At 40.3% G+C, this 25,857-nt stretch overlaps 1 protein-coding gene and 1 pseudogene across 1 annotated transcript; both read right to left on the bottom strand.

Annotated features, from left to right (window-relative positions):
• Positions 1–6,492: 6,492 nt before the first annotated feature.
• On the bottom strand, positions 6,493–19,164 carry LOC101360227 (olfactory receptor 1L4-like; annotated as a pseudogene).
• A 3,454-nt stretch (positions 19,165–22,618) lies between these two features.
• Positions 22,619–23,569, bottom strand: LOC101355260 (olfactory receptor 1L6). Its single transcript, XM_004375636.3, has one exon. The coding sequence runs from the start codon at positions 23,552–23,554 to the stop codon at positions 22,619–22,621; it is 936 nt and encodes a 311-aa protein (XP_004375693.1). The 5' UTR covers positions 23,555–23,569.
• Between the last annotated feature and the right edge of the window lie 2,288 nt (positions 23,570–25,857).

Below are 25,857 nucleotides of genomic sequence, written 5' to 3'. Positions count from 1 at the left end.
TATTTCTTTTTCTAGCCTAACTGCTCTGGCTAGGACCTCCAGCAGAATGTTGAATAATAATGGTGATAGAGAGCGTCCTTGTCTGGTTCCTGTTCTCAAAGGGAATGCTTTCAAAGTCTCTCCATTTAGGATGATGTTGGCTGTTGGTTTTGTATAAATGCCCTTAATTATATTGAGGAATTTCCCTTCTCTTCCTATTTTTTTGAGAGTTTTTATCTGAATTGGTGTTGGACTTTGTCGAATGCCTTCTCTGTATCGATTGATAAGATCATGTGGTTCTTTTGTTTTATTTATGTGATGGATTACATTGATTGTTTTTCTAATGTAGAACCATCCCTGCATACCTGGTATAAATCCCACTTGGTCATGATGAATTATTTTTTTGATATGTTGCTGAATTCTACTGGCTAAAATTTTGTTGAGGGTTTTTGTGTCAGTGTTCATGAGGGATATTGGTCTGTAATTTTCTTTTTTTGTGGTGTCTTTGCCTGGTTTTGGTATCAGGGTTATGCTGGCTTCATAGAATGAGTTTGGGAGTATTCCATCCTTTTCTATGCTCTGAAATACCTTTGGTAGAAGTGGTGTTATCTCTTCTCTGAAACTTTGGTAGAATTTTCCAGTGAAGCCATCCGGGCCAGGGCTTTTTTTTGTTGGCAGTTTTTTAATAACCTTTTCAATCTCTGCTTTTGTTATGGGTTTATTTAGTTTTTCTACCTCTGTTTGTGTTAATTTAGGTAGGTAGTGAGTTTCTAGAGAGACAGGCAGTCTTTCCACGTACCACCCCCAGGGAGCTCATTAAGGAGACAGACTTGGAAGAGGAGCAGAGACTGTGGAAACTCAGGATTCTAGGGCGACAAGTTTCTTTGAATCTCAGATAATTAGAGGCTTGTTATCATTGAGAGAGTCCCTGGATGGTGCAAACGATTAAGTGCTCTACTACTTACCTAAAGGTTGATGGTTTATACCTACACAGGGGTGCCTCAGAAGAAAGTCATTGTGGTCACTTTTAAAAGGTAATGGCCTTGAAAACTATGAAGTACAGTTCTACTCTGCACACAGGGGATCACCATGAGTCAGAGTTGACTTGATGGTAACTGGTTTTGGTTTTTATCATTGTGATTTTGAAGGAGATTGAGGCTGACAAGTAGAAAAGATTTGAGTCTAGGACTTTCTCTGGGATGTTGGGAAGGATGTGTAGTACCACGGAAAGAATCCACTGCTGGGATGGAAGATTCGTGAGTTTTAATCAGTCAATGAGTGTCTGTGACTTTGGGCAAACCCTTAATTCCTCTGAATTTTGGTTTTCTCATCTATAACATGCATTTAGTAGTACCTATGTATCAGAGAGGGCTGCCTGGAGAATCAAATAGACTCATGGATGAGAATCTGTTCACATACTAATAACCATTACTCACAAAATCTTTGCCTCCTGTTCTCATGACCCTATGCTTTACTGGTCTAGAAGTCTTACTTCCAAATGGAGAAATTTCTCACACCAGGAGACAAAACAGGTTCATCTAGTTGAACCAATATATCAAATCCAGAATGTCTGGTTAGTACACACATATCAGTAACCTCAACCCAATTGAAAATGATTTTCCTTCTTTCATTAGAATCCATTAAAATATTCCCCATTTTTCTGATAATATAATAGGCAATATCTTGCAGTTTTTCTGTGTGTGTGTGTGTGTGTGTGTGTGTGTATGGCATCTCTCAGGGCCAACTTGGTACTTCTCCCCAAGTTCTGCCATGATCTGAGTCTAGTTATAGGACTAGAACAAATGAAAATTGATAAAAATTGGTCTTGAGGAGATTCAGTAATCTCCTGCAAGGTTATTGCTTTGGAAAAGTTATTATAACCTCTTAGAGTAAGAGGGAAGGCCCTTACCTTAGGGCAAGGGACAAGTAACTTCCTTAGAGAGAGGAGAAAAAACTGAGTATACTGGCAGTTACGGATTGAATTGCATCTGCCCAAAAGAGACACTGAAGTCCTAATCCCTAATAGGGTCTTTCTTTGAAGAGATTGTCAGTTTAAGTTAATGAGGTCATAGTGGAGTGGAGTAGGGTGAGTTCTAATCCTATATGACTTGTGATGTCCATGAAGACAGGGTCACACACAGAAGGAAGACACCATGTGAGGATCTGTGTATAAGCCAAGGAACAGCAAGTAATGCCTGGGACTACCAGAAGCTGAAAGAGACCAGGAATGATCTTCCCCTAGAGTTGAGAGAGACAGAGATAGAGAGAGAGAGAATAGCCCTGCTCATGCCCTAAATTCAGATTTCTAAGCTCCAGAACTCTGAGACAATAAATTTCTGTTCTTTAAAGCCACCTGCTTTGGAGTATTTTCCTGCGGCAGCCCTAGGAAACTAAGGCACTGGCCAAGGCACTTGGGATTTTCTTGTGCTTGGATTCATCGTAATCAACGGATATGTCCCCATTCCTGTTCTCAGGAAATCACTCTTTCCAAGGCAATGCTCTAACTTTAATATAAGTGACAAAACTATAAATTCAATTTGCATTATAATTCAGTCACCCTAGGGTAAATTTCTGGGTTTGGATTTTTAGAAATCTCAGCCCTATGATTCAAGAAAAAAAGGATTTTTAAAAAATTTTCAGGGAAATGATAAAAGCTTCTGGTTTTCTACCCAGGTCCTGAGCTGGGAATTTAAAGTGTAGAGCTTGTCATACTCTTTCCAGGATTCCCTACTGTTATCTGAAGTCCATCCCAGTGTCACTGTACTGTTTATTTCTATTATAACATTCTATTGCTAAAGTTACTTAGTTTCCCTTTCCTTCTGTTTCAGGCAATTGCAGTGATTGTAATTATGTTGTCACTGGATACCATGGATGTTTATAAATATAAATATGCTTATATTTAAATATTATTATATTTGCTAATTGGTTATATTTTCTACTAGCAATGAGGTCATTGCTGTTGTAGATTGGAGAACTAACCAAATTCTCATACTTAAGTTCCTGTTTCTCTGGAACCACATCTGGTACTAGAAATTGTATCAGTCAGTTAGAAAAACAGATGGTACTCTGTGTTCCTGATATAATGAGTTTAATATAGAATTTGGGGCTTACAGAATAGTTGGAAGAAGGAGAGAAGCAAAGATTAAAGAAGCTGCTGCTAGAGGTAAGAGAGGTTGTCACTGAAGATGTTTTCCTGAAACACCAAACCAGATGGTTTTCAAAAGCTTTTCCAGAAGATGCTACAGCTTTTGAGATCCTCTGAGAAGCCTCCACCCATGGTCTTCATCTGAAGTGACAAAGCAGGCAGTGTTTCACCCCACTTTGGTTTTGACTCCCCACACTGGGCTTCCCCTGTATGGAAGCCCTCTTTCTCACCCTACTTGGACTACAACATCCCATGACAGGCTGTCTACATGCTAAACTTCCCCGCAAAGCTCAGTTTTCCAGGAAGCTGTTGTAAATCTTTCTATTCACACATACCTGTTCACGTACATGGCTTCATCTGTCTCCAGGGAATAATGTCTTTCACTTCACTTCTGTGTTATAAATATCATGCAAGTTCCTTTCATTGGCAAACTCTAACCCAGAACCATAAAGAGAAAGATATTCTGGGAAATGTAGTTCCCAGAGTGGTGGTGAAGTTGACAACAGTATTAAATTGATAATAATTTGATTGTGTAAATCAAATTATTGAAGTTAAAATAACAGAAAATTTGAGTATTACTTGTAATGATTATGAACACAAATTTAGTGACATACAATAATTTGCTATAAAATATATATCACATCTTTATTTCATGGAAATAAATTTTTATGACAGTGTTAATACATATTCCAATATCTCATTTTCTTTAGAAATGGTTGCTAGTTTTGATAGTGTTTCTTGTGATAATGAATACCTTCATGAGATTAAAAATATTTTTAAACTTTGAAACAATCTCAAATTTACAGAAAAATGGTACTTATGATGCAAAGAACTTTTCCTGAACCACTTAAGATTAAGTTAACAGCTTGATGTCCCATCTCCCTCAAATACTTTAGTATGTATTTTTTACAAACAAGGACATTCTCCTGAATAAGCAGTTTGGGGTCTGACTCCCTTCTCTGGGCTGCCCCTTGCATAGATGCCCACCTCACCTGCGTGGGCTCCAGCACTTCATGCTGGGTTTCTCTCAAGCATGGACACCCTTCTTAGCCTATTTGAGCTCTAATTCCCCATACTGGGTGGCTTCCCCACCTTGACAGCTGTTTTACCCCACTTTTGGTGTGACTCTCCACACTGGGCTTCCCCCTGCATGGAAGCCCTCTTTCTCACCCCACTTGGACTTCAACATCCCATGACAGGCTGTCTACATGGTAGACATTCTGCTCACCCTGCTCAAGCTCTGATAGCCTACATCTGGCTGTACCTATGCGTGGATGCTGCCTTCACCTTGCTTGGTCTTTCACTTCCTATGCCAAGCTGGCCCTCTACACCTTCCTTGGGCTCTGAATTTGTGCATGGGCCTACACCTTGTGTTACACCCTCCTCTGATAATCATGTTAGGATGTCCTTTGTGTGAACGTCTTCCTCATCATCAATGGGCTCTGATACCCTATGATAGGCCACCACTTGTGAACTCCTCAAATCCAGGTGAATGACTTCATCATGTGCCTGACTGGACCACCTCTTCACAAGGACATCCTTTGGCATTGGCACCATGCTCTCCCCATGTGGAGATGCCTACCTTACTCTCCTTGAATTCTGACTCCTCATTACAGGCTGCTTCCCAATACATACACCCTCCTCACCCTCTTGGACTCTGACACCTCACGCCAGGTTGTTCCTCCTTTGTAGATGCCCTTCTCACCATGTTCCATCCTGCCACTCCATGCCAGGTTGCCCTTATATAGGGAGACCCTTCTCACCCTGGTTGGGCCCTGACTCCCTATTACTAATTGAATTGTGTCCTCCCAAAATGTGTGTCAACTCGGCTAAGCCGTGATTCTCAGTATTGTGTGATTGTCCACCATTTTGTCATCTGATGTGATTTTCCTATGTGTTGTAAATCCTGCCTCTATGCTGTTAATGAGACAGGATTACAGGCAGTTGTGTTAATGAGGCAGGACTCAATCTACAAGATTAGATTGTATCTTGAGTCAATCTCTTTTGACGTATAAAGGAAAGAATCAACAGGATGGGGGGTGGGGGTGGGACTCCTACCACCAAGAATGGAGAATCAGGAATGGGGCACTTCCTTTGGACCTGGGGTCCCTGCACTAAGAAGCCACTAGACCAGGCGAAAACTGATGACAAGGCCCTTCCCCCAGAGCCAACAGAGACAGAAAGCTTTTCCCTGGAGCTGGCACCCTGAATTCGGACATCTAGCCTCCTAGACTGTGAGAGAATAAATATCTCTTTGTTAAAGCCATCAACTTGTGGTGTGTCTGTTGTAACAGCACTAGATAACTAAGATACTCCCCATGCCAGACTGCCACTCCCTCCACACGCCACCCTAAGCCTGGCTTTCGGGCAATATGACTCCTGAGCTAAAAAACTGAAACTTGTTTTAAAATTCTAAAACTGGCTAAAAATTGGACAGACCTGGAATTTTCATCCATGTCCATGTAAATGTTAGTACTTCCGCACACTTTGTTTCATTTACTGGCCACAACCACATGGTGAAATATGTTATTGTGCATGTTTTGTTATTTCGAGCCCTGGTGGCACAGTGGTTAAGCATTGGGCCACTACCCAAAAAGTCTGCCGTTCAAATCCATGAGCTGCTCCTTGGAAACCCTATGGGGCAATTCTACTCTGTCCTGTAGGGTTGCTATGAGTCAGAATTGACTTCCCAGCACAGGGTTTAGTTTGAGAGTTTATTTTGTTATTGAGAAAAATAAAGCTTGTAGAAATAGAGTGACTTATTTTTGTTCATGGGAAAGCCAATTTGTGACTTAACTGAAAGTTTCTGAACTTAGAATTCCAGAACATTTTTACCATTTCAAGTTAGTCCATTTTCCCCTTAATTTGTTAAGTAAACAGCTTCATTGCAGACACAGCTTTACTATATAGGTCAAGCAAATCTGCTAGGCAGGCCCAGAGGAACTGAGTATAGAATTAATAACTAATTTGGTGGAAACTTTAAGCCATATGACTAAACCATCAAAAATATAAATTCATAAACATTTTTTCCATATTTTCATGGCAAATATTGGTCTACATTGGTAATTGACATAAGATGCGTAAACTAGACATTGTAAAAGAGACTGAGGAAATTATAATTTTTTAAGGTATTTATAACCATGACTCATTTGAGTTTTTATGAAAAGGTAAGACAAATTCTTATTATAGTACGCCATTGACAGTCTTCTCCTTTCTGCTTAATAGACTATAAGTACTTTTGAGGACAGATCTATGATTTATTTGGCCTTCCTCTCAGAATTAAGCATAGTACCTGCAGACAGTAGGTGCTTAGCATATGATTGTAGAATCAATCATTAAACTTCTACAGGTAGCAAAATATGTGTATTCTATTTTGTTCTCCTAGTCAGCTTTCTCAAGGCCTGCTTCATATCCCTATTCCCAAGGTTATAGATGAAGGGATTCAGCATGGGGACTACCACAGTATTGATGACTGTGACAACACAGTCCTTTGTCACTGAGTAGGTGGATGAGGGGTGAATGTACACTGAGATGGCAGTTCCATAGTAGAGTGCCACAACTGTGAGGTGGGATCCACAGGTAGAGATGACCTTATACCTGCCTCCTCCTGAAGGGACCCTCAGAACAGCACGGGTGATGTAGACATAAGACTCAATAATGAAGATAAAGGGACTCGTGATCACAAAGGAGCCCTCTGTGAAGGCCAAAAGTTCATCGACAGAGGTGTCAGAGCAAGAAAGTATTAGCAGTGGCTGGACGTCACAGAAGAATGTTAGATAATATTGGGCCCACAGAAGGAGAGGCAGGCCATGAGAATTGTGTGGGTCAGTGAGTGGAGGTGAGACACAGCCCATGATACCATTGCCAGCAGGAGACAGCGTCTGGGACTCATGGTCGTGGTGTAATGCAGTGGGTTACAGATGGCCACATAGCAGTCAATGGCCATAACATCCAAAAGGAAGCTGTCAGTTATTGCACAGGTCACAAAGAAATACATCTGGGTGAGGCACTGGGCAAAGGGGACCTTCTTGCTCTTGCTCAGCATGTTTGCCAGCATCCTTGGCACAATGACATTTGTAAAGCAGATGTCCATGAAAGACAGGTTGGAGAGAAAGAAGTACATGGGGGTGTGGAGGTGGGCATCCCCTCAGATGGCTGCAATGATGACTGAGTTGCCGACCACATTGACCAGGTACATGGACAGGAAGCTGGCAAAGAGCCACACCTGCTGTTTGGGGTCAGTGGTCAGTCCCAGGAGGAGGAATTCAGTGATGTGACTGTGGTTTCCCCTTGGTGTTGCTGTCCTCTAAGTAGAAAACATACAGGAATGTTAGGTGTGTGTCCTGTTTTGGAGTTTCTGGTTGTTATAACTTATATGAATGACTGGTATAGTTGACAAGAGTATGGGTTTTGTGTCATGCACGTCTGACTTTCCATTCTGGCTCCACCACTGATTTACACTGCGAGCACGAATGAGTCATTTTATCTCTTGAACTTTGATGTTCCTAATACGTAAAGAAATTATGAAATTCACCTTCTCATACTATTCTGTTTTGACCAGAATTTCTCTCTTTCTTGGTTTCCTAGATATGAATGTACAAATATCTTAACTTCTCCCTTAAGAAAACATATATAAAGAGAACATATATAATCTTAGAGATGGTTTTCTTAGCTTCATCCCCTTTAGGTAAAATTTGTTGAATGGGTTTCAGACTTTGAGTGAGTAACGGTTAGATCAGGGGTGCCATGGATCTGGAAAGCCTACAATCCCCCAGACATGGAATTGTGCAGTATGGGTATAGTACTTCCTTCTGGAACCATGTGGGAAGCGGGGAAAACCACCTTTAGGCAGAGAGAGGCATCCCTGCTTTGGTTGCAGCTTTTGTTTCAGGCGTCTGCAGAAAGTCCAACCAGAAGTAACAGATGCATGTCTGGACAGTAGATTAGAGTCCTGTTGAGTGCCTGGATGGTCATCTGAGCACAAAAACTATATAAAGAGGCAGGTATACTGTCAAATAACAATGAGAGGACTGGTTCTGGCTTCATGAACTGGACTTTTGTCCTAGAAATCGGTACAGTGGAGCAAGATCCAGAGATAAGAAAGCAGGGCCCCAGTTAGGATGGAATTGTGCTTTGCATATCAGTCGATCAAGGCAGGGACTCAGTTACAGTGGAGTAAGTGTAGAAATCAAATTACCTGTCCTCAAACTCAGGATCAGATCCTGGCTATTAGTCAGAGTACCTTGATGCCAGCCCACTATGTTCCCAGATGTAGGCTTCTAACACCCATTTTGCCTAGGGACAGGATTAGTTCCAGAGAACAGGGAATCACCTGAAGATGTCTGTCAAGTGACCCAGATAAAGGGTGAAGAAGAGGTATAAGCCAGGTGACTGAGAAGAAGTCCACATCCAAGGACACCTGAGTACCAATGCAATTTTTTGATATCCAAAGTTAATTTGAGTGAAATTCTTTGCATTCCTGAGGAGAATCTATATTGTGTCTCTCTAGGCTTTCCTAATATGCAGCAGGACTGGTTCCTGAAGCGTCTCTTTTCTCCCCAATGTGCCTGGAGCTTTGGACCAAAGCAGTTTCTTGTACTAGCAAGGACATACGAGAAATGATTGCCATGGACGAGGCTCAGGATGTTAGTTTTGCAAGGGCAGTGACCTGTCTGCCTAGTCAACACTGAATACTCAGTTCACCCTTTTATTCTTGTGGCAGGTGCCTAACAAAAATATCAAACAGGAGTATCACCATGTACGAGGTATTGTATAATGATTTAATCCCCCTAATAACTCTGTCACTATACAGATAAGGAAACTAGTTACAGAGTTATTACAGAGATGGTCAACAATCTGGTTATACAACTGTTAAATGGCTATAATTCCAGTGCGAGCAGTTTGGTTTCATAGTCCTGCTCTTAAGCATTTCACTATATTACCTTTCTGCCTGTTAAATATTTGCTAAAGAATAAACCCAGAAAGACAACTTTTACAGCATCTTTAAGGGTTAGAGGTGTTGCATAGTGACAAGAACAAGATTCTTAGGATCAGAAGAATTAGTGGAAAGCTGATTTTGGGTTCTAGTCCTGGCTTAGTTTAGCTACTTACCAGCTATTCCTTTCGGAAAGTCTTTTTACCTCTTTTATTTTTCTGAAGGAAAAAATGTCATGGACATCAAATGATTGAACATGTCTGAAAGTGCTTTAAGTGAACAGATTATGTCTAAATACTATTTATATAAATGCCGGTGTTTTGGATGGAATTATGGCCCCCCCAAAAATGTGTGTTTCAATTTGGCTGGGCGGTGATTCTCAGTATTGTGTGGTTGTCCTCCATTTTGAGATTGTAATTTTATGTTAAAGAGGATTAGGGTGGGATGGTAATACCCTTACTAAAGTCACATCCTTGATCCAATGTAAAGGGAGTTTCCCTACGGTGTGGCCTGCACCACCATTTATCTTACAAGAAATAAAAGGAAAGGGAAGCAAGCAGAGATTGGAGGAACTCATACCACCAAGAAAGCAGTCCTGGGAACAGAGCGTGTCCTTTGGACCTGAGGTTCCTGTGCTGAGATGCTCCCAGACCTAGGAAAGACTGATGACAAGGACCTTCCTTCCCAGCCAACACAGAGAGAAAGCCTCCTGGAGCCAGCACCCTGAATTCAGACTTCTAGCCTACTGGACTGTGAGAGAATAAACTTCTCTTTTTTAAAGCCATCTGCTTGTGGTATTTCTGTTAAAGCAGCACTAGATAACCAAGACAGATACATAATATAAACAATAATAATAATATAAAAACAATAGTGCTCATAATTGATATATAGTACATGGTTCAGCTGGTTAAGGCACGATTACAAACGAGCTCTTGAGAAAGTGAGGAAGAGGATATGAAAGTGTGTATTTATGCCTGTGAAATAGTTGTGATGGCCTCTGGATAGAGAACAAAGCCTAACTGGAGAGGATGGAAGGGTAAAAAGGTCCAGAACAGGACAGGAGGTATTAGATTTTCCTGGGTGGAGCAGGAATGGAACAGAGACCTCCAGTGGGTTTCTTGTTTGTAGTCCAGGGCAGGAAACCTACAGTAGCTCTGACAGTGGTCATCCCACTTGAATCACTCACTGCCTTCTAATTTGTACCCATGGAATTGCAAGATAGAATGTCTAAGTTTTTGGTATTAAAGTCAAGAATTCTAAACCCAGCATTTCCAATATCCTTTCTTTGCCAACCTCAGTCATAGCAAGTTACTGCAATTTCGCTTTTCTTTTATGTGTGGAATTATTGATTTTTTAAGCATTTAATAAGCATCTTCTGAGTGCTAGCTGTCATTCTACGTACCGGGGAAACAGAGGCAAGGAAATACCAAATCGCCTTTCAGACGTTTGAAAACAGAGACCCTGTGCCCCTGAAGCTTTTTTTTCCCTGTGAACTATCCCCCACCTCCTCTAGCCCTTTCCCAGGACATGGCTTCAAGTCCTCTCCCATCTCCACTCACCCACTTCCTCTATTTCCAGCATGGCTGACACTCACTGTGTAGCAGACATATATGTCCATTGAGAATGTAATCTCTTGGGAGACAGCCCAAATCCACTGGATTCTGGATTGTTAGAAATGGAAGTGATCCTAGAAACCACCTAATTCTGAGGTTTCCAAACTGTGATCCAGAGAACCCCAGGATTTCCTGGAAAAGCTTCAGGGGGACCATAGGTGACATATAGTGTAGATGGGAGAACTTAGGAGTCCCAAGACCTTCCTCTTTTTCACAGAGAAATTCTGCTTTCATGTTTTATAGATAACAAAAACATAGGATAATTTTGAAGACGAGCTTCCAGTGCTAAAATAAGTTTGAAATCCTAAAGTCTAATCTGCATGATCAATTTTCAGAGGGCCAATTGAGGCCTAAAGAGTAAAGTTGGTCATTTAATATCACACTGTGAGTTAACAACAGAACTGGATGACAACCCAGATGTTAGGAATTTTCTCATCTCTCTGCCTTTTCTTGTTCAGCCTCTTCCACAGCCTAGGTCCCATGCTGCTCTGAAGTTGAGATGAGGCCTTTAAGGTGGACTCTCTTTAGTAGGACTGCTTTGGGGACACTCTAAGTCAGGCTGGGCTGATGTAAGCTGGACTTTTACCCATCAGCATCAGAGAAGCTAAATTGTTCCTCCAAAAGGGTCATTCCCTTTGCTTAGAGTCTTACCTCTTAATAGCAAATCCTACTATGAATCGAGAAGGAAAACAAAGGGGTGTGGAGGAGTTAGAGGCACTCAAACAACCGTATAAAAGAGTTTGGGTGGTAAGGTCAGATGATGTGGTTTGTAGTCTCAACTATGACACTAATTTGCTGTATCTTATTGGGAAACTCATTTTCTTTCTCCATGAACTGAGTGTATTATAGAGGATGATTTCTAAGTTTCTGACACTCCAGGTTAGAACTACTCTAGGTAGGGTATGGTTGAGGATACCAGCTACTTACTCAGGTAAAGGATGGTGACCTCCAGGGTCATCTCTGGAGCACCCTTCTCCTTAGTCTTGTTGGTCTTGATGTCTAGAGGAGAAATGGAAGTCTTGGGGCAGAGAAAGAATGTTCATATTAGGCCAGGAAAAGTAAAGGTCCCCAGATTCTGATGGGAGATGTCAGGACCTGTAATGCTGAGTGCGTGCGGCATGTGTGATTGTTGCCTCAGCCTAGAGATGGGGTTGTCAGTTCTTGAGTTGATCACTTTTCTTCCTCCTCCAGAGGAGTGTCCCCTCAGTGTGGCCCCAGCCACTGAAATCATGAACCTTTCTTCTATCCCCAATTATCCACCACCTGACCCTTTCAGGCTCTGTTAGTTGATAAGGGATTGGATGGGGACTTGGAAGTAACTGACTATCCTGAATGTGATCTCTCACCAAGGAGGTATGCAGTCTCCCCAGGCACCAACCCCAGGGAGCTCATTAAACACTGTGACTGGGAGGCAAGAGACACCTCTCAGTAGAAACCATGGAAACGCAGGATAACAGAGCAGTATTTTTCTTAGAGCCACAGATAGTTAGTCACTTGATATTATAGTGATTTATAAAGTGATGGAGACAGATACATAGAGTGTGCCTGGGACTTCCCATGAGCTGTAGGGGAGAATGTATAGAATCAAGAAAATAGGCCAGCATTCTATGAAGCAAACATAACCCTGATACCCAAACCAGAAAAAGACACCACAAGAAAAGAATCCTACAGGTTAATACCTCTGATGAGTATAGATGAAAAAATCCTCAACAAAATACTAGTTAACAATATCCAACAGCATATTAAAAGTCATACACCGTGACCAAGTGGGTTTTATTCCAGTAATACAGGGATGGTTCAACATTAGAAAATCAATTAACATAATAGACCACATGAATAAACCAAGGAAAATAACCAGATGATCATCTCTATGGATGAGAGAAAGCATTTGTTAAAATCCAACACCCTTTCTTGATGAAAACCCTAAAGATGATTGGAATAGAAAGGAAATTCCTCAATATGATTCAAGGCATAAATGAAAAACCAACAGCCAGCATTATACTTAATACAGAAAGACTGAGAACCTTCCCCTTGAAATAGGGAACAAAACAAGGATGCCTGCTCTCACCACTTTTATTCAATAGTGTATTAGAAGTCCTAGCCAGAGCAATAAGATAAGGAAAAAAAAAAGTTATCCAGATTGGAAAAGAAGTAAAATTATTTCTATTCGTGGATGATATGATCCTATATATAGAAAATCCTAAACAGTCCACAAGAAAACTTCTAGAGCTAAAGAGGAATTTAGCAACGTTGCAGGGTACAAGTCAACAAACAAAAATCGGTTGAATTTCTATTCACCAGCATTGAGAAATCTGAACAGGAAATTAGGGAAACAATATCACTTATAATATCATCTAAGAGAATAAAATTCCTAGGAATAAATCTAACAAGGGGCATGAAGGACTTATTCAATGAAAATTGTAAAACACTGCTGAAAGAACTAAAGAAGAGATAAATAAATGGAAAAATGTTCCATGTTCATGGATTGGAAAACTTAATATTGTTAATATATCAATACTACCCAAAGAGATCTATAGATTCAACGCAATCCCAATCAAAATTCCAATAGCCGTCTCTATAGAAATAGAAAAACCAACCCTCAACTTTATATGGAATGACAAGAGGCCCCAAATGGTTTTAACAATGTTGAAAAAGAGGAACAAAGTAGGAGGACTCATACTTCCTGATTTTAGAACATACTATACAGCTGTAAGTGAAAACCATAGTGGTGTAGTGGTTAAGAGCTATGGCTGCTAACCAAAATGTCAGTAGTTTGAATCCACCAGGTACTCCTTGGAAACTCTGTGGAAACTAATCTGTCCTACAGGGTAGCTTTGAGTCAGAATCGACTGGATAGTGGTGGATTTTTTTGGGTTTTGTACAGCTACAGTAATCAAAACAGCCTGGTACTGGTGTAACGTCATCACATAGACCAATGGAATAGAATTGTAAGTCCAGAAATAAACCTGCACATTTATGATCAAACTGGTATTTTGACAAGGTTGCTAAGTCTATTCGATGGGGAAAGAAGACTCTGTTCAATCAATAGTGCTGTGAAAATTGGATTTCCACATGCAGAAAAATGAAACAGCATCCATACCTCACACCATACACACATACACACAAATTCAAAATGTATTAAGGACCTAAATGTGCAAACTAAAACCATAAAATTCTTAGAAGAACAAGCAGGGGCAGCGCTGTCAGGGGCAGCTTTCAACAATGGATTATCTAATATAATAACAAAAGCACAGACAGCATAAGACAAAAGAAATAAGTAGGACCTCATAAAAATTAAAAAAACTTTTGTTCATCAAGACTACCAAGAATAGAAAAGACAATCTACTGACTGGGAGTATATCTTTGGAAACTTTATATCCAACGAGAATCTAATAACCAAAATATATACACAACTTCGACAGCTTAGCAACAAAAAGATAAATAACCCAATCATAAAATGGGCAAAGGACTGGAATAGACTTTTCATCAGGGAAGATATTTAAACAGCCACTAAATACCAGAAAAGATGCTCACCATCATTAGCCATCAGAGAGATGCAGATCAAAACCATACTGAGATACCATTTTACTCCCACAAGGATGGCTAAGATTAAAAAAAAAAAAAACAAACCACACAGAAAATAATAAATGTTTGATGAGGATGTGGGGAAATTGGTACCTTTATCCATGGCTGGTAGGAATGCAAAATGGTACAGCCATTGTAGAAAACAGTGTGGTGGTGCCTCAGAAACCTAAAAATAGAACTACCATATGATCCAGCAATTCCAGTCCTAGGTATATACCAAAAAGACTTGAAAGCAGAGATTCAAAAAGAGACTTATACACCAGTGTTCATTGTAGCACTATTCACAATAGCCAAAAGGTGAAAACAACCTAAATGCCTATCAACAGATGAATGGTTAAACAAAATGTTAAACATGCATACAGTGGAATACTACTCAGGCAGTAGGAAAAATGAACTCTTGATACATGCTAAAGTATGGATGGAGCTGGACGACTTTATGCTGCAGAAGTAAGCCAATCACGAAAGGACAAATATTGTATGACCTCACTTATATAAAAAGACAAGAAAAAAGGAAATGTATAGAGAGCAAAGTTTATTAGTGGTTACCAGGGGTAGGAGGTAGGGGGACAAGGGGGGTTAATGGTGATGGAAAAATCACATTGAATAAGGGTAGTGTTGCATAGCCAATTATATTAATTGCTCTTCATAAATTGTCCACCTGTAAAAAGTTGAATTGGCAAAAATTGTGTGATAGATATATTTACAACAACAGCAATAACAAAAAAGAGTAGCTGCTGAGGTTGCTTATGCACAACCAAACACCTCATGGGATTTGATTCTTTGGTTTGGAGGTTTAGGATCATGGAGTATCCCAGTTAATTGGTCTGATAACATGTTCAGTGCTTCTTTTCTACCTCCTAGGTCATTGTCTAGTGCCTGGGGTCTTAAAAGCTTGTAAGCAGCTATCCAAGGCACAGCAGTTGGTCTCTTCACCTGGAACATCAGAGGAAGAAGGAGTGTCAGGAATAGGAGGAGGGTATGGAATGTGTGTCTAATTGCCTCCATGAACAACTGTCTCCTTTGCCATGAGACCAAAGAACTGGATGGTGCCCGACTATCATTATTGAACACTTTTTTGGACCACATATTCTCAATGCTTTCTTTTTTTTATTGTACTTTAAATGAAGGTTTACAGAACAAACTAGCTTCTCATTAAACGATTAGTACATATATTGTTTTATGACATTGGTTAACAACCCCATGATATGTCAGTACTCTCCCTTCTCGACCTTGGGTTCCCTATTACCAGCTTTCCTGTCCCCTCCTGCCTTCTAGTCCTAGTTCTTTGCCCTGGGCTGGTGTGCGCTTTTAGTCTCATTTTGTCCTATGGGCCTGTCTAATTTTCAGCTGAAAGGTGAGTCTCCGGAGTGACTTCATTAATGAACTAAAAGGGTTTCCAGGGGCCATACTGTGGGAGTTTCTCCAGTCTCTGTCAGGCCAGTAAGTCTGATCTTTTTTTTTTTGAGTTAGAATTTTGTTCTACATTTTCTCCAGCTCTGTATGGGACCCTCTGTTGTGATCCCTGTCAGAGCAGTCAGTGGTGGTAACCGGGCAGCATCTAGTTGTACTAGACTCAGTCTGGTGGAGGCCGTGGTAGTTGTGGTCTATTAGTCTTTTGGACTAATCTTTCCCTTATGTCTTTAGTTTCCTTCATTTTCCCTTGCTCCCGAAGGGGTGAGACCAGTGGAGCATTTTAGATGGTTGCTCACAGACTTTTAAGACCCCAGACGCTACCCACCAAAGTAGAATATAGAACATTTTCTTTATAAACTGTGTTATGCCAATTGAGCTGTATATTCCCTGAGACGATGGTCCCCACAGCCCTCAGCCCAGTAATTTGGTCCCTCAGGGAGTTTGGATTTGTCCATGGAGCTTCCATGACCTTACCGTGAACAAGTTGTGCTGGCTTCCCCAGTATTGTGTACTGTCTTACCCTTCACCAAAGTTACCACTTATCCATTGTCTATTTAGTGTTTTTCCATCCCTACCCTTCCCCCCCCATAACCATCAAAGATGGTTTCTTTTTGTGTGTAAACTCTTTCATGGTTTTTTATAATAGTGGTCTCATATAATATTTGTTCTTTTGTGATTGACTTATTTCACTCAGCATAATACCCTCCAGATTCATCCATGTTGTGAGATGCTTCGTAGATTCATCATTGTTCTTTATTGCTGCATAGTGCATAGTACTCCATTGTGTAGGTACCATAGTTTGTTTATCCATTTATCTGTTGATGGTCATCTAGGTTGTTTCCATCGTTTTGCTATTGTGAACAATGCTGCAGTAAACATGGGTGTGCAGATATCTATTCGTGTGACGGCTCTTTTATCTCTAGGATATATTCCTAGCAGTGGGATTGCTGGATCATACGGTATTTCTATTTCTAGCTTTCTAAGGAAGCACCACATTGTTTTCCAAAATGGTTGTATCGTTTTGCATTCCCACCAGCAGTGCATAAGAGCTCTGATCTCCCCGAAGCCTCTCCAACATTTGTTATTTCCAGTTTTTTTGATTTGTGCCAGTAATGCCACGGAGAGGTGGTATCTCATTGTGGTTTTGATTTGCATTTCTCTAATGGCTAGTGATCGCAAGCATTTGCTCATGTGTCTGTTCGTGGCTTGAAGGTCTTCTTTGTTGAAATGTCTGTTCATTTCCTTCGCCTATTTTTTAATTGGTTTATTTGTCTTTTTGTTGTAGAGGTGTTGGATAATCCTGTAGATTTTGGAGATTAGAACTTTGTCGGATTTGTCATAGCCAAATTTTTTTTCCCCGTGTGTAGGTCGTCTTTTTACTCTTTTGGTGAAGTCTTTTGATGACTATAAGTGTTTAATTTTTAGAAGATCGTTAGTTATCTAGCTTATCTCCTGGAGTTTTTATGTTGTTATTTATGGTCTGTATCCTGTTAATGCTGTGTATTAGGGTCTCTAGTGTTGATCCTATTTTTTTCTTCTATGATCTTTATAGTTTTTGGTTTTATATTTAGTTCTTTGATCCATTTTGAATTACTTTTTGTGTATGGTATGAGATATGGGTCCTGTTTCATTTTTTTACAGATGGACACCCAGTTTTGCCAGCACCATTTGTTAAAAAGACTATCTTTTCCCCATTTAATGGATTTTGGGCCCTTGTTGAAGATCAGGTGACCATAGGTGGATTAATTTACATCTGAGTTCTCGATTCTGTTCCATTGGTCAATGTATTTGTCGTTGTACCAGTACCAGGCTGTTTTGACTACCATGGCAGTAAAATAGTTTCTAAAATCAGGTAGTGTGAGGCCTCCCACTTTGTTCTTCTTCTTCATTAATGCTTTACTTATCCAGGGCCTCTTTCCTTTCCATATGAAGTGGAAAACTTCCCTAGATTACTCTTGAGAAAAGCTGTTGCTCTGAGGGACCACAAATTAAGTGCCTACTGGTTGTGTAAGAATCGGAAACCCTGGAGGCATAGTGATTAAGAGCAATAGCTGCTAACCAAAAGTTGGGCTGTTGGAATCCAGCAGGCACTCCTTGGAAACTCTATAGGGCAGTTCTACTGTGTCCTATAGGGTGGCTATGAGTCGGAATCAACTCTACAGCGACGGGTTATGTAAGAATGCTGAGTCATTGATACCCAGATGGGATTTCAGATTGTTCCTTTGTTAGTTTTGAGGAATACAGGGTGGTTTCTCGGTCTCCCTCCTGAAATTATTTCCTCCAGTCTCCCATATTTCTCCCTGCTTCTCTTTAGCTCTTTGGCACTCCTACATGCTCTTATACTATTTTATTAGGTGCCATCAAGTAGGTGCCATCAGATTTTCTAGACTGTAATCTTTTACAAGAGCAGATCACCAGGTTGTTACTGAACCCGGGAAGGTGGATCCTTGTCCGTTGTGCTCAGACTTGCCAATTATCTGGACACTGGTCTTTGAGAAAGAGAAAGTAATTTTATTGGAATATGCAGAGCAAGGAGCTGGGAGGAAGTTCCTCAGATCTGGCTCCCTGAACTATGGGGAAGCAGGGCTCACATGTGATTTGGGCAGCAAGATGGTGGTCGAGCAGGCAGACTGGGGAGGGAAAATTCTAGAATGCAGCTAGGAAGCTGGAGGTGACGTGGTTCTTGTGGGACCTCTCGCTTTGGGATAGAGTCCCAGTGACGATTTTCCTTTTGATTCATTCCACTTGTTGCTGCGTCTGCTGTTAAGGTCAATTAGCAGTCACAGCTGACCCTTCTATGCATGCGGGGAGGACCAAATCTGACTTAGGCTAGTTTAAGGACTAATGGAAATTTACTGGCATTCGTAGGGTCAGGTTATAAGATCTTTATCCCACAGAGCTACTGGGTGGGTTCAAACCACCTACCTTTCAGTTATTAGCTGAGTGCTTAACTGTTGCAACACTAGGGTTCCTTGCTTTTATACTATCTCCTTGTATAAAACTTGGTTACCCATTCCCACCAGGTGTAATGATTTATAATTTGGCCAGTGACACCTCTTCCTGAGTCTCATGCCTTAATGGAGACTGAAGACTTCAGTGAATTCTCTAGTGTTAGAGTTTCAGTTAGAGGATTTGAGAAACATCAGGGTCTTCCAGGACCTTATGAGTATGGATGAGTTTGCAACCAATTTCTTCCCAAAATCTGGGGATGATAACAGGGAGAAGAACACTAGACTAGGAGCCATGAGACTTGTGGTCTGGTCTTAGATATGCTGCTAATAGAATCTGTGATTTATTACTTCAAATATACACAAAGTAGAGAAAAGAGTATAATTGAACCCTAACATGTCACCCAGCATAGTATGTGTTAAAATTTTGCCAATCTTGTTTAATGTATATGCCCCCCAACCCCAGGCATTTGTTTATTTGCTGGTAAGTATTTTAAAGCAAAACCCAGACGTTACACAATTTTATCCACATACCTGTGGATGCATCTCTAAGAAACAAAGATTTAAAATATTCCACCATATCTTTATCATCTTTAAAGAATTTGACAATAATTCATTAACATCATCTAATATTTAAGCCCCACAAGTGTCTGTTTGTCGTACTGTGGTAGCTTGTGTGTTGCTGTGAGGCTGGAAGCTGTGCCACCGGTATTTCAAATGCCAGCAGGATCACCCATGGTGGACAGGTTTCAGTGAAGCTTCCAGTTTGAGACAGACTAGGAAGAAGGACCTGGAGGTCTACTTCTGAAAAAATTAGCCAGTGAAAACATTGTGAATAGCAGGGAAACATTGTCTGATACAGTGCTGAAGGTGAGCCCCTCAGGTTGGAAGGCACTCAAAATATAAGTGGGGAAGAGCAGCCTCCACAAAGTAGCGTCAAAGTTAATGACATGGGTAGAGTCAAGCTATTGGGACCTTCATTTGCTGATGTGGCATGACTCAAAATGAGAAGAAACAGCTGCAAACATCCATTAATAATAGGTACATGGAAAGTATGGAGTATGAATCTAGGAAAATTAGAAATCGTAAAAGAAAAAAAAAGGAACATGTAAACATCGATATTCTAGGCATTAGGGTGCTGAAGTGGACTGGTATTGGCCATTTTGAATTAGACAATCATGTGGTCTACTATGCTGGGAATAGAAATTGAAGAGGAATGGCATTGCATTTATAGTTAAAAGAATATTTCAAGATCTATCCTGAAGTACAGTGTGGTCAGTGATAGGATAATATCCATACGCCTACAAGAAAGACCAGTTAATATGACTGTTATTCAAATTTACGCACCAACCACTAAGGCCAAAGATGAAGAAATTGAAGATTTTTACCAGCTTCTGCAGTCTGAAATTGATGAAACATGCAATCAAGATGCATTGATAATTACTGGTGATTGGAATGTGAAAGTTGGAAACAAGGATTGGTAGCTGGAAAATACGGCCTTGATGATAGAAATGATGCTGGAGATTCCATGATAGAATTTTGCAGGACCGACAACTTCTTTATTGCAAGTACCTTTTTTCAGCAACATAAATGGCGACTATACACATGGACCTTACCAGATGGTAATACACACTGTCTTAGTTATATAGTGCTACTATAACAGAAATATCACAAGTGGATGGTTTTAACAAAGAGAAGTTTATTTCCTTACTGTAAAGTAGGCTAACAGTCCGAATTTGGGGTGTCAACTCCAGGGGAAGGTTTTCTCTCTGTGTCCGCCTTCTCATCAATGTTCCCCCGGACTAGGAGCTTCTCTGTGCAGGGCCCCTGGGTCCCAAGGACATGCTCTGCTCCTGGCACTGCCCTCTTGGTGGTATGAGGCCCCGTGTCTCTCTGCTCACTTCTTTCTTTAATATCTCAAGAGATTGCCTCAGGACACAATCCAGTCTTGTAGGTTGAGTCCTGCCTTACTAACACAACTGCCACCCATCCTCCCTCATTAACATCATTGGCAGGATTTACAACATATAGGAAAATCACACAATACCAGGAATCATGGCCCACCCAAACTGATACACACATTTTTGAGGGGATGTAATTCAATCCATGACACACACGTATCAAATCGACTACATCTGTGGAAAGAGATGATGGAAAAGCTGAATATTATCAGTCAGAACAAGGCCAGGGGCCGACTGTGGAACAGACCGTCAGTTGCTCATATGCAAATTCAAGTCAAAGCTGAAGAAAATTAGAAAAAGTCCATGAAATCCAAAGTACGACCTTGAGTATGCCCCACCTGAATTTAGAGACCATCTCAAGAATAGATTTGCCACATTGAACACTAATGACTAAAGACCAGACGAGTTGTGGAATGACATCAAGGATATCATACGTGAAGAAAGCAAAAGGTCGTTAATAGGACAGAAAAGAACTAAAGGCCAAAATGGATATCAGAAGAGACTCTGAGACTTGCCCTTGAACATTGAGTAGCTAAAGGGAAAGGAAGAAATGATAAAGTAAAAGAGCTGAACAGAAGATTTCAAAGGGCAGCTCGAGAAGACAAAGTAAAGTATTATAACGACATGTGCAAAGACCGGGAGTTAGAAAACCAAAAGGGAAGAACACAGTCAGCATATCTCAAGCTGAAAGAACTGGAAAAAAAAAAAAAAAAATCATGCCTCAAGTTGCAATATTTAAGGATTCTATGGGGAAACTATTAAATGATGCAGGAGGAATCAAAAGAAGATAGAAGGAATACACAGAGTTTCTGACCAAAAAGAATTGGTCAACATTCAACCATTTCAGGAAGTAGTATATGATCAAGAACCCATGGTACTGAAAAAGGAGTCTAAGCTGCACTGAAAGCAATGGCAAAAAACAAGGCTCCAGGAATTGACAGCATACCAACTGAGATGTTTCAACAACACACATGTTTGGATTGTGCTTTCTGGCTCCCTTGTGGTTGGGTAAGGTCATGAGATTAGTTGTGAGCAATAAGTCGTTGGCAGAGGTGGTGTGGAGTACTCTGAATCAAAATATTGTCAGTGTAAAATCTTCAAGAGTCTTCCTCAGATTCTGACAAAGTTATGAGTACTGTTTAGAATGATTGCTGCTCTATCAGCTTGGGACACTGAATGTCTAAAATGAGCAGCACCCTTACACTTTTCTGTGATGAACATACAATGAGAAGTAAAACTTTGGTTTTAACATCCTAAGATTTTGAATTTGTTTGTTTCCACAGCATCGTCTAGCTCATCTTGACTGATACATTGCTCTTTCCAGGATATAAAGGGCAGGTCAGTGAGTGCACTAGCCATCTGCAGAAAGGAAGAATTAAGGGGCAGGAGAAAAGGATACAGGTATTGAGAATGCACACTGTCATCACATTGTGGTGGGGAAGTAGCAAGTCTGCTTTGTAGATGCTTTACTTGCCAGCCTTCTTCTCCCTGTTATCAAAATGTTCAGAAGACTCTAGCCTCACAGGGCTTTTCACAGTTCCCCAGATATATTCCAACATTTATTGCCTCTACTTGCTTAGGTAATTACCACTATTTGAAATGTTCTGCTCATTTCTTCATTCCTTGTACCTTCATCTCTCAAAATTTAGTCCATCCTCCAGGATGATGATCTTAGGTATCTTGCTCCAAGAAGCTTTTCTCAGTTCTCTAAAACTCAAGCAATTTATTCTTCTTTAGCACTGGCCATGGTTTTGTAGAAGAGTCATTTGAAGGATAGCCTTATTCTACTTTATGGTGTCAATCAATTGTTTTCCTGAAATCAGGATTTCTAGCAGTACCAAGTCTGTTACTGAACATATATTTGGCAAGGTCATAGACAAAAACCAAATGTTCTGACTCCCAGGCCAATGCTCTTACTGCTATCCAACCCACTTCTCATGACATCTTTGGATGCTATGTGGAAAATAGCTAAGAGGGAAGGATAACCAGACAGTCTCTTAGGTCATCTCCCAAATTTGACATTCCATCATTTTGTTCTTCTATGAGTGAATTTTGTCCCTTAGTTTCCCCAAACCTCTCTTCATATCCTTGTTCCTCAGGCTGTAAATGAAAGGATTCAACATGGGTGTCACCACCGTGAACATAACTGTAGCTACTCTGTCCTTCACTACTGAGTACATGGACAGGGGCCTAAAATAAACATAGATGACACTCCCATAGAACAGGGCTACTACAGTGAGGTGGGAGCTACAGGTAGAGAAAGCCTTCCACTTCCCAGCTGCAGAGGGGATTCTGAGCACAGTGATGATAATGCGCATGTAGGAGAAGAGTATGCACAGGAAAGGGGTCACAATGACAGCCAGGGTCTCGGTCATGACGACAATCTGGCTGAAGGAGGTGTCAGAGCAGGACAGCTTTAGCACAGGCTGGGTATCACAAAAAAAGTGCTTAATGACGTGAGAGGCACAGAAAGACAGGCGAGACATGAGCAGCACACGGAGCAAGGAGTGCAGGTGAGATATAGTGCAAGAACCCAGTAACATGAGAAGGCAACGCCGTAGGTTCATGACCACATCATAATGGAAGGGGTCACAGATGGCCACCAGTCGGTCTATGGCCATGGAGGCCAGGAGGTAGCTGTCAGTATTCCCGAAAGCCATGAAGAAGTACATCTGGACGAGGCAGCCCACGTAGGAGATAGTCTTTGTCTCTGATAGTAAGTTCACCAGTGTCTTGGGCATAATGACGGTTACAAAGCAGATATCTATGAAGGACAAGTTGCTGAGGAAAAAGTACATAGGGGTATGGAGCCTAGAGTCAGAATGTATGGCTAGGATGATGAGCACATTTCCCACGACCGTGACCAGGTACATGGTGAGGAAGATGGCAAAGAGAGGCTTCTCCAGCTGAGGATTGGAGGAGAGTCCCAGAAGGATGAAACCTGAAGCGCTGCTACTGTAGTTCTTTATTTCCATGTCTGTGGACTTCCTGGATGGTATTTAGAGGAGCAGTGGGAATGATGCAAAAGGTAACATGATAAATATAGCTTTTTTCCTAGCTTCCAACCTATAAAAAAAGCACTCTTCTCTTTGTTAGGAATTTTAAGAATGCTTACTTCAAGAAACTACAGCAAAAGAAACAGGGAATCTAATTCAACAAAGGGAGAGTTACAAAAAATTACAAAGTACTTCCTAAATTAGAAACCAAATATTTCCCATGTATTCATAGGAACTTCTGTATGCCCTAATTTTCTGAGTTCTTCTCAATTCTGTTTGTAAAGATTGTTTTTAGGTTATGTCTTGACCAACTCCTTAACCTCTTTTTTTGTCCCTTGGGAACAGGCTGCTGAGTCCTACTTTGAATCAGGATGTTTTCATTCCGCATGACCCTATGAATCCTCTTCTGCTCATAGTTGTGTGTGTGTGGGTGCTGGTGGTTTAGATCAGGGCTGGGACAAAATGTGTTTCAGAACTAATAAATATTTCTTGATACCTGGGACAGATTACACAGTAAACAAGGTAAGCATGTGCTTAGGGCATCAACAAAGCAGGGGCACCAGTTGTACAAAGCAAAGACCTATAGATGCGAAGCAAACAGGACACAAGGAAGAGCGAGTGCTGCAGTGAAAGGGATCTGGCAGGGCACTAAAGGAAACTGATACCATTTTGTATATGATAACAGTTATATTTTCCTTTCCATTTTGGACTGATCAGGTATAACCTCACATGCAGTTCTCTCTAGATGACCACATAAGAACGCACCAGCGGGACTATAATCATGTGACTCGTGATGTATTTGGTGCTGTGCAAAGCGTTTTCAGATTGAACATACCCTTATATTTGTATCATGCCCTTTGAGATTGCTCTCGCCCCTGTCGGATATCAGCAGTATTCCAATAAACTGTGAACACACAGCATCAAAGGAGGGAAAGTGAGTGCACAAGTTTCTAGGTATTATTTCAGGACAAAAAACAGTCATGGAGATCTATGAAGGGCCCACCAACAAACATTGTATGACAAATGAATGAAATTATTTCCAACTGCCTTGTAAGTACTACTTCTTTTGAGTATCTCAGACCTGAAGAACAAAATTACAAGTTCCAAATCAATTTTTCTTATCTACTTATTTTAATTACTAATTAAGGGAAGTACAGATCCTGCTCTGTGTAATAATTTTTAAAGTTAACATTCCAAATTCAAATGTAAATTTTGTTTAATAAATTTTATGTATTTTTAATTATTCAAATTTATTTGCTACAGTAGAACCAAATTTAAAAAGTGATATAATTTTATATCCAAGTAAAATGACATGGGAACAACTAAGGAAGCACAAAAACGAAAGCTCACAGAAGATAACAAGAAAAGGATTTGTGAATCCCTAAAGACAATTCCAAAATTAACTTCTTTTTGAAAATGTAATGAATAGAAGAGACTTTTTATGTTGAAGGCTGCAGCTTAATGGGTGCAAATCATTGTACTAGTACTGCTAGTGCCGAAATTACTAATAATAATACAAATATAACAGAATTTGTTCCAAATTCTGCATCCAATTCTTGCTGTAATAAAAAAATTAATAACGGTGTAGAAAGTGAAACTATTTTATAATCTGAAATTGTCACTTCAGCAGACCCCATAAAGAACAGAAATACAGATCCTGCTATGTGGAATAATTTTTTTTCTAATGATGTAAATTACTGGATCAAAAGAGGGCCAAGTGATTGTCAACATCACAGTGGACCATTTGAAAATTCATGTCGAAAATTTCCAGATGGTAAACAAGGTTCTGTAGCTAGAATGTACTTCTAGCATGCATAAAATTGAGCCAAGACTTCCAGAGTCTTCAGAGGAAAGACTCCTTCTTGTTTATTTAAGCATTTTTGTTTTACAAACAATGGTGACTTTTGGCTAACAAGATCTGGCTACTTTAATTATAAGGTCCTGATCCAAGGATGACACACAATAGGAATACCACCAGGGATAGCCTGTATTGCTGAGTTTTATTCTTTAAATGTATTATTTTTTTCAATTAAACAATGATGTTTCTCATTCTGAACATTCAAATATTACAAAGATATATAACTTAGATGTAAGAGTTCCATTTCCCCAGTATCATGAAAAAGACAAGGATGACCCGTTACCAGTATTAAGCTACATTGTTCAGACGGAGATCTTAGCCAGTGAAATAAGGCAAAACTAAAAATATAGGAGGCTTGAACATTAAAAGAGACAAAATTATCATTACTTTAGGTCACATGCTTTTCTACTTAGAAAATCTAAGA

Source organism: Trichechus manatus, unplaced genomic scaffold (assembly GCF_000243295.1).
Source record: "Trichechus manatus latirostris isolate Lorelei unplaced genomic scaffold, TriManLat1.0 scaffold00038, whole genome shotgun sequence".
In the NCBI taxonomy this organism is placed as follows: Eukaryota; Metazoa; Chordata; class Mammalia; order Sirenia; family Trichechidae; genus Trichechus; species Trichechus manatus.
The sequence above is the reverse complement of the archived record's forward strand: the minus strand, read 5'-3'. Positions and strand labels throughout refer to the sequence as shown.

Coding starts and splice junctions, on each gene's coding strand:
- LOC101355260 (XM_004375636.3), bottom strand. CDS start 23,554: ATGGAAATAAAGAACTACAGTAGCAGCGCTTCAGGTTTCATCCTTCTG.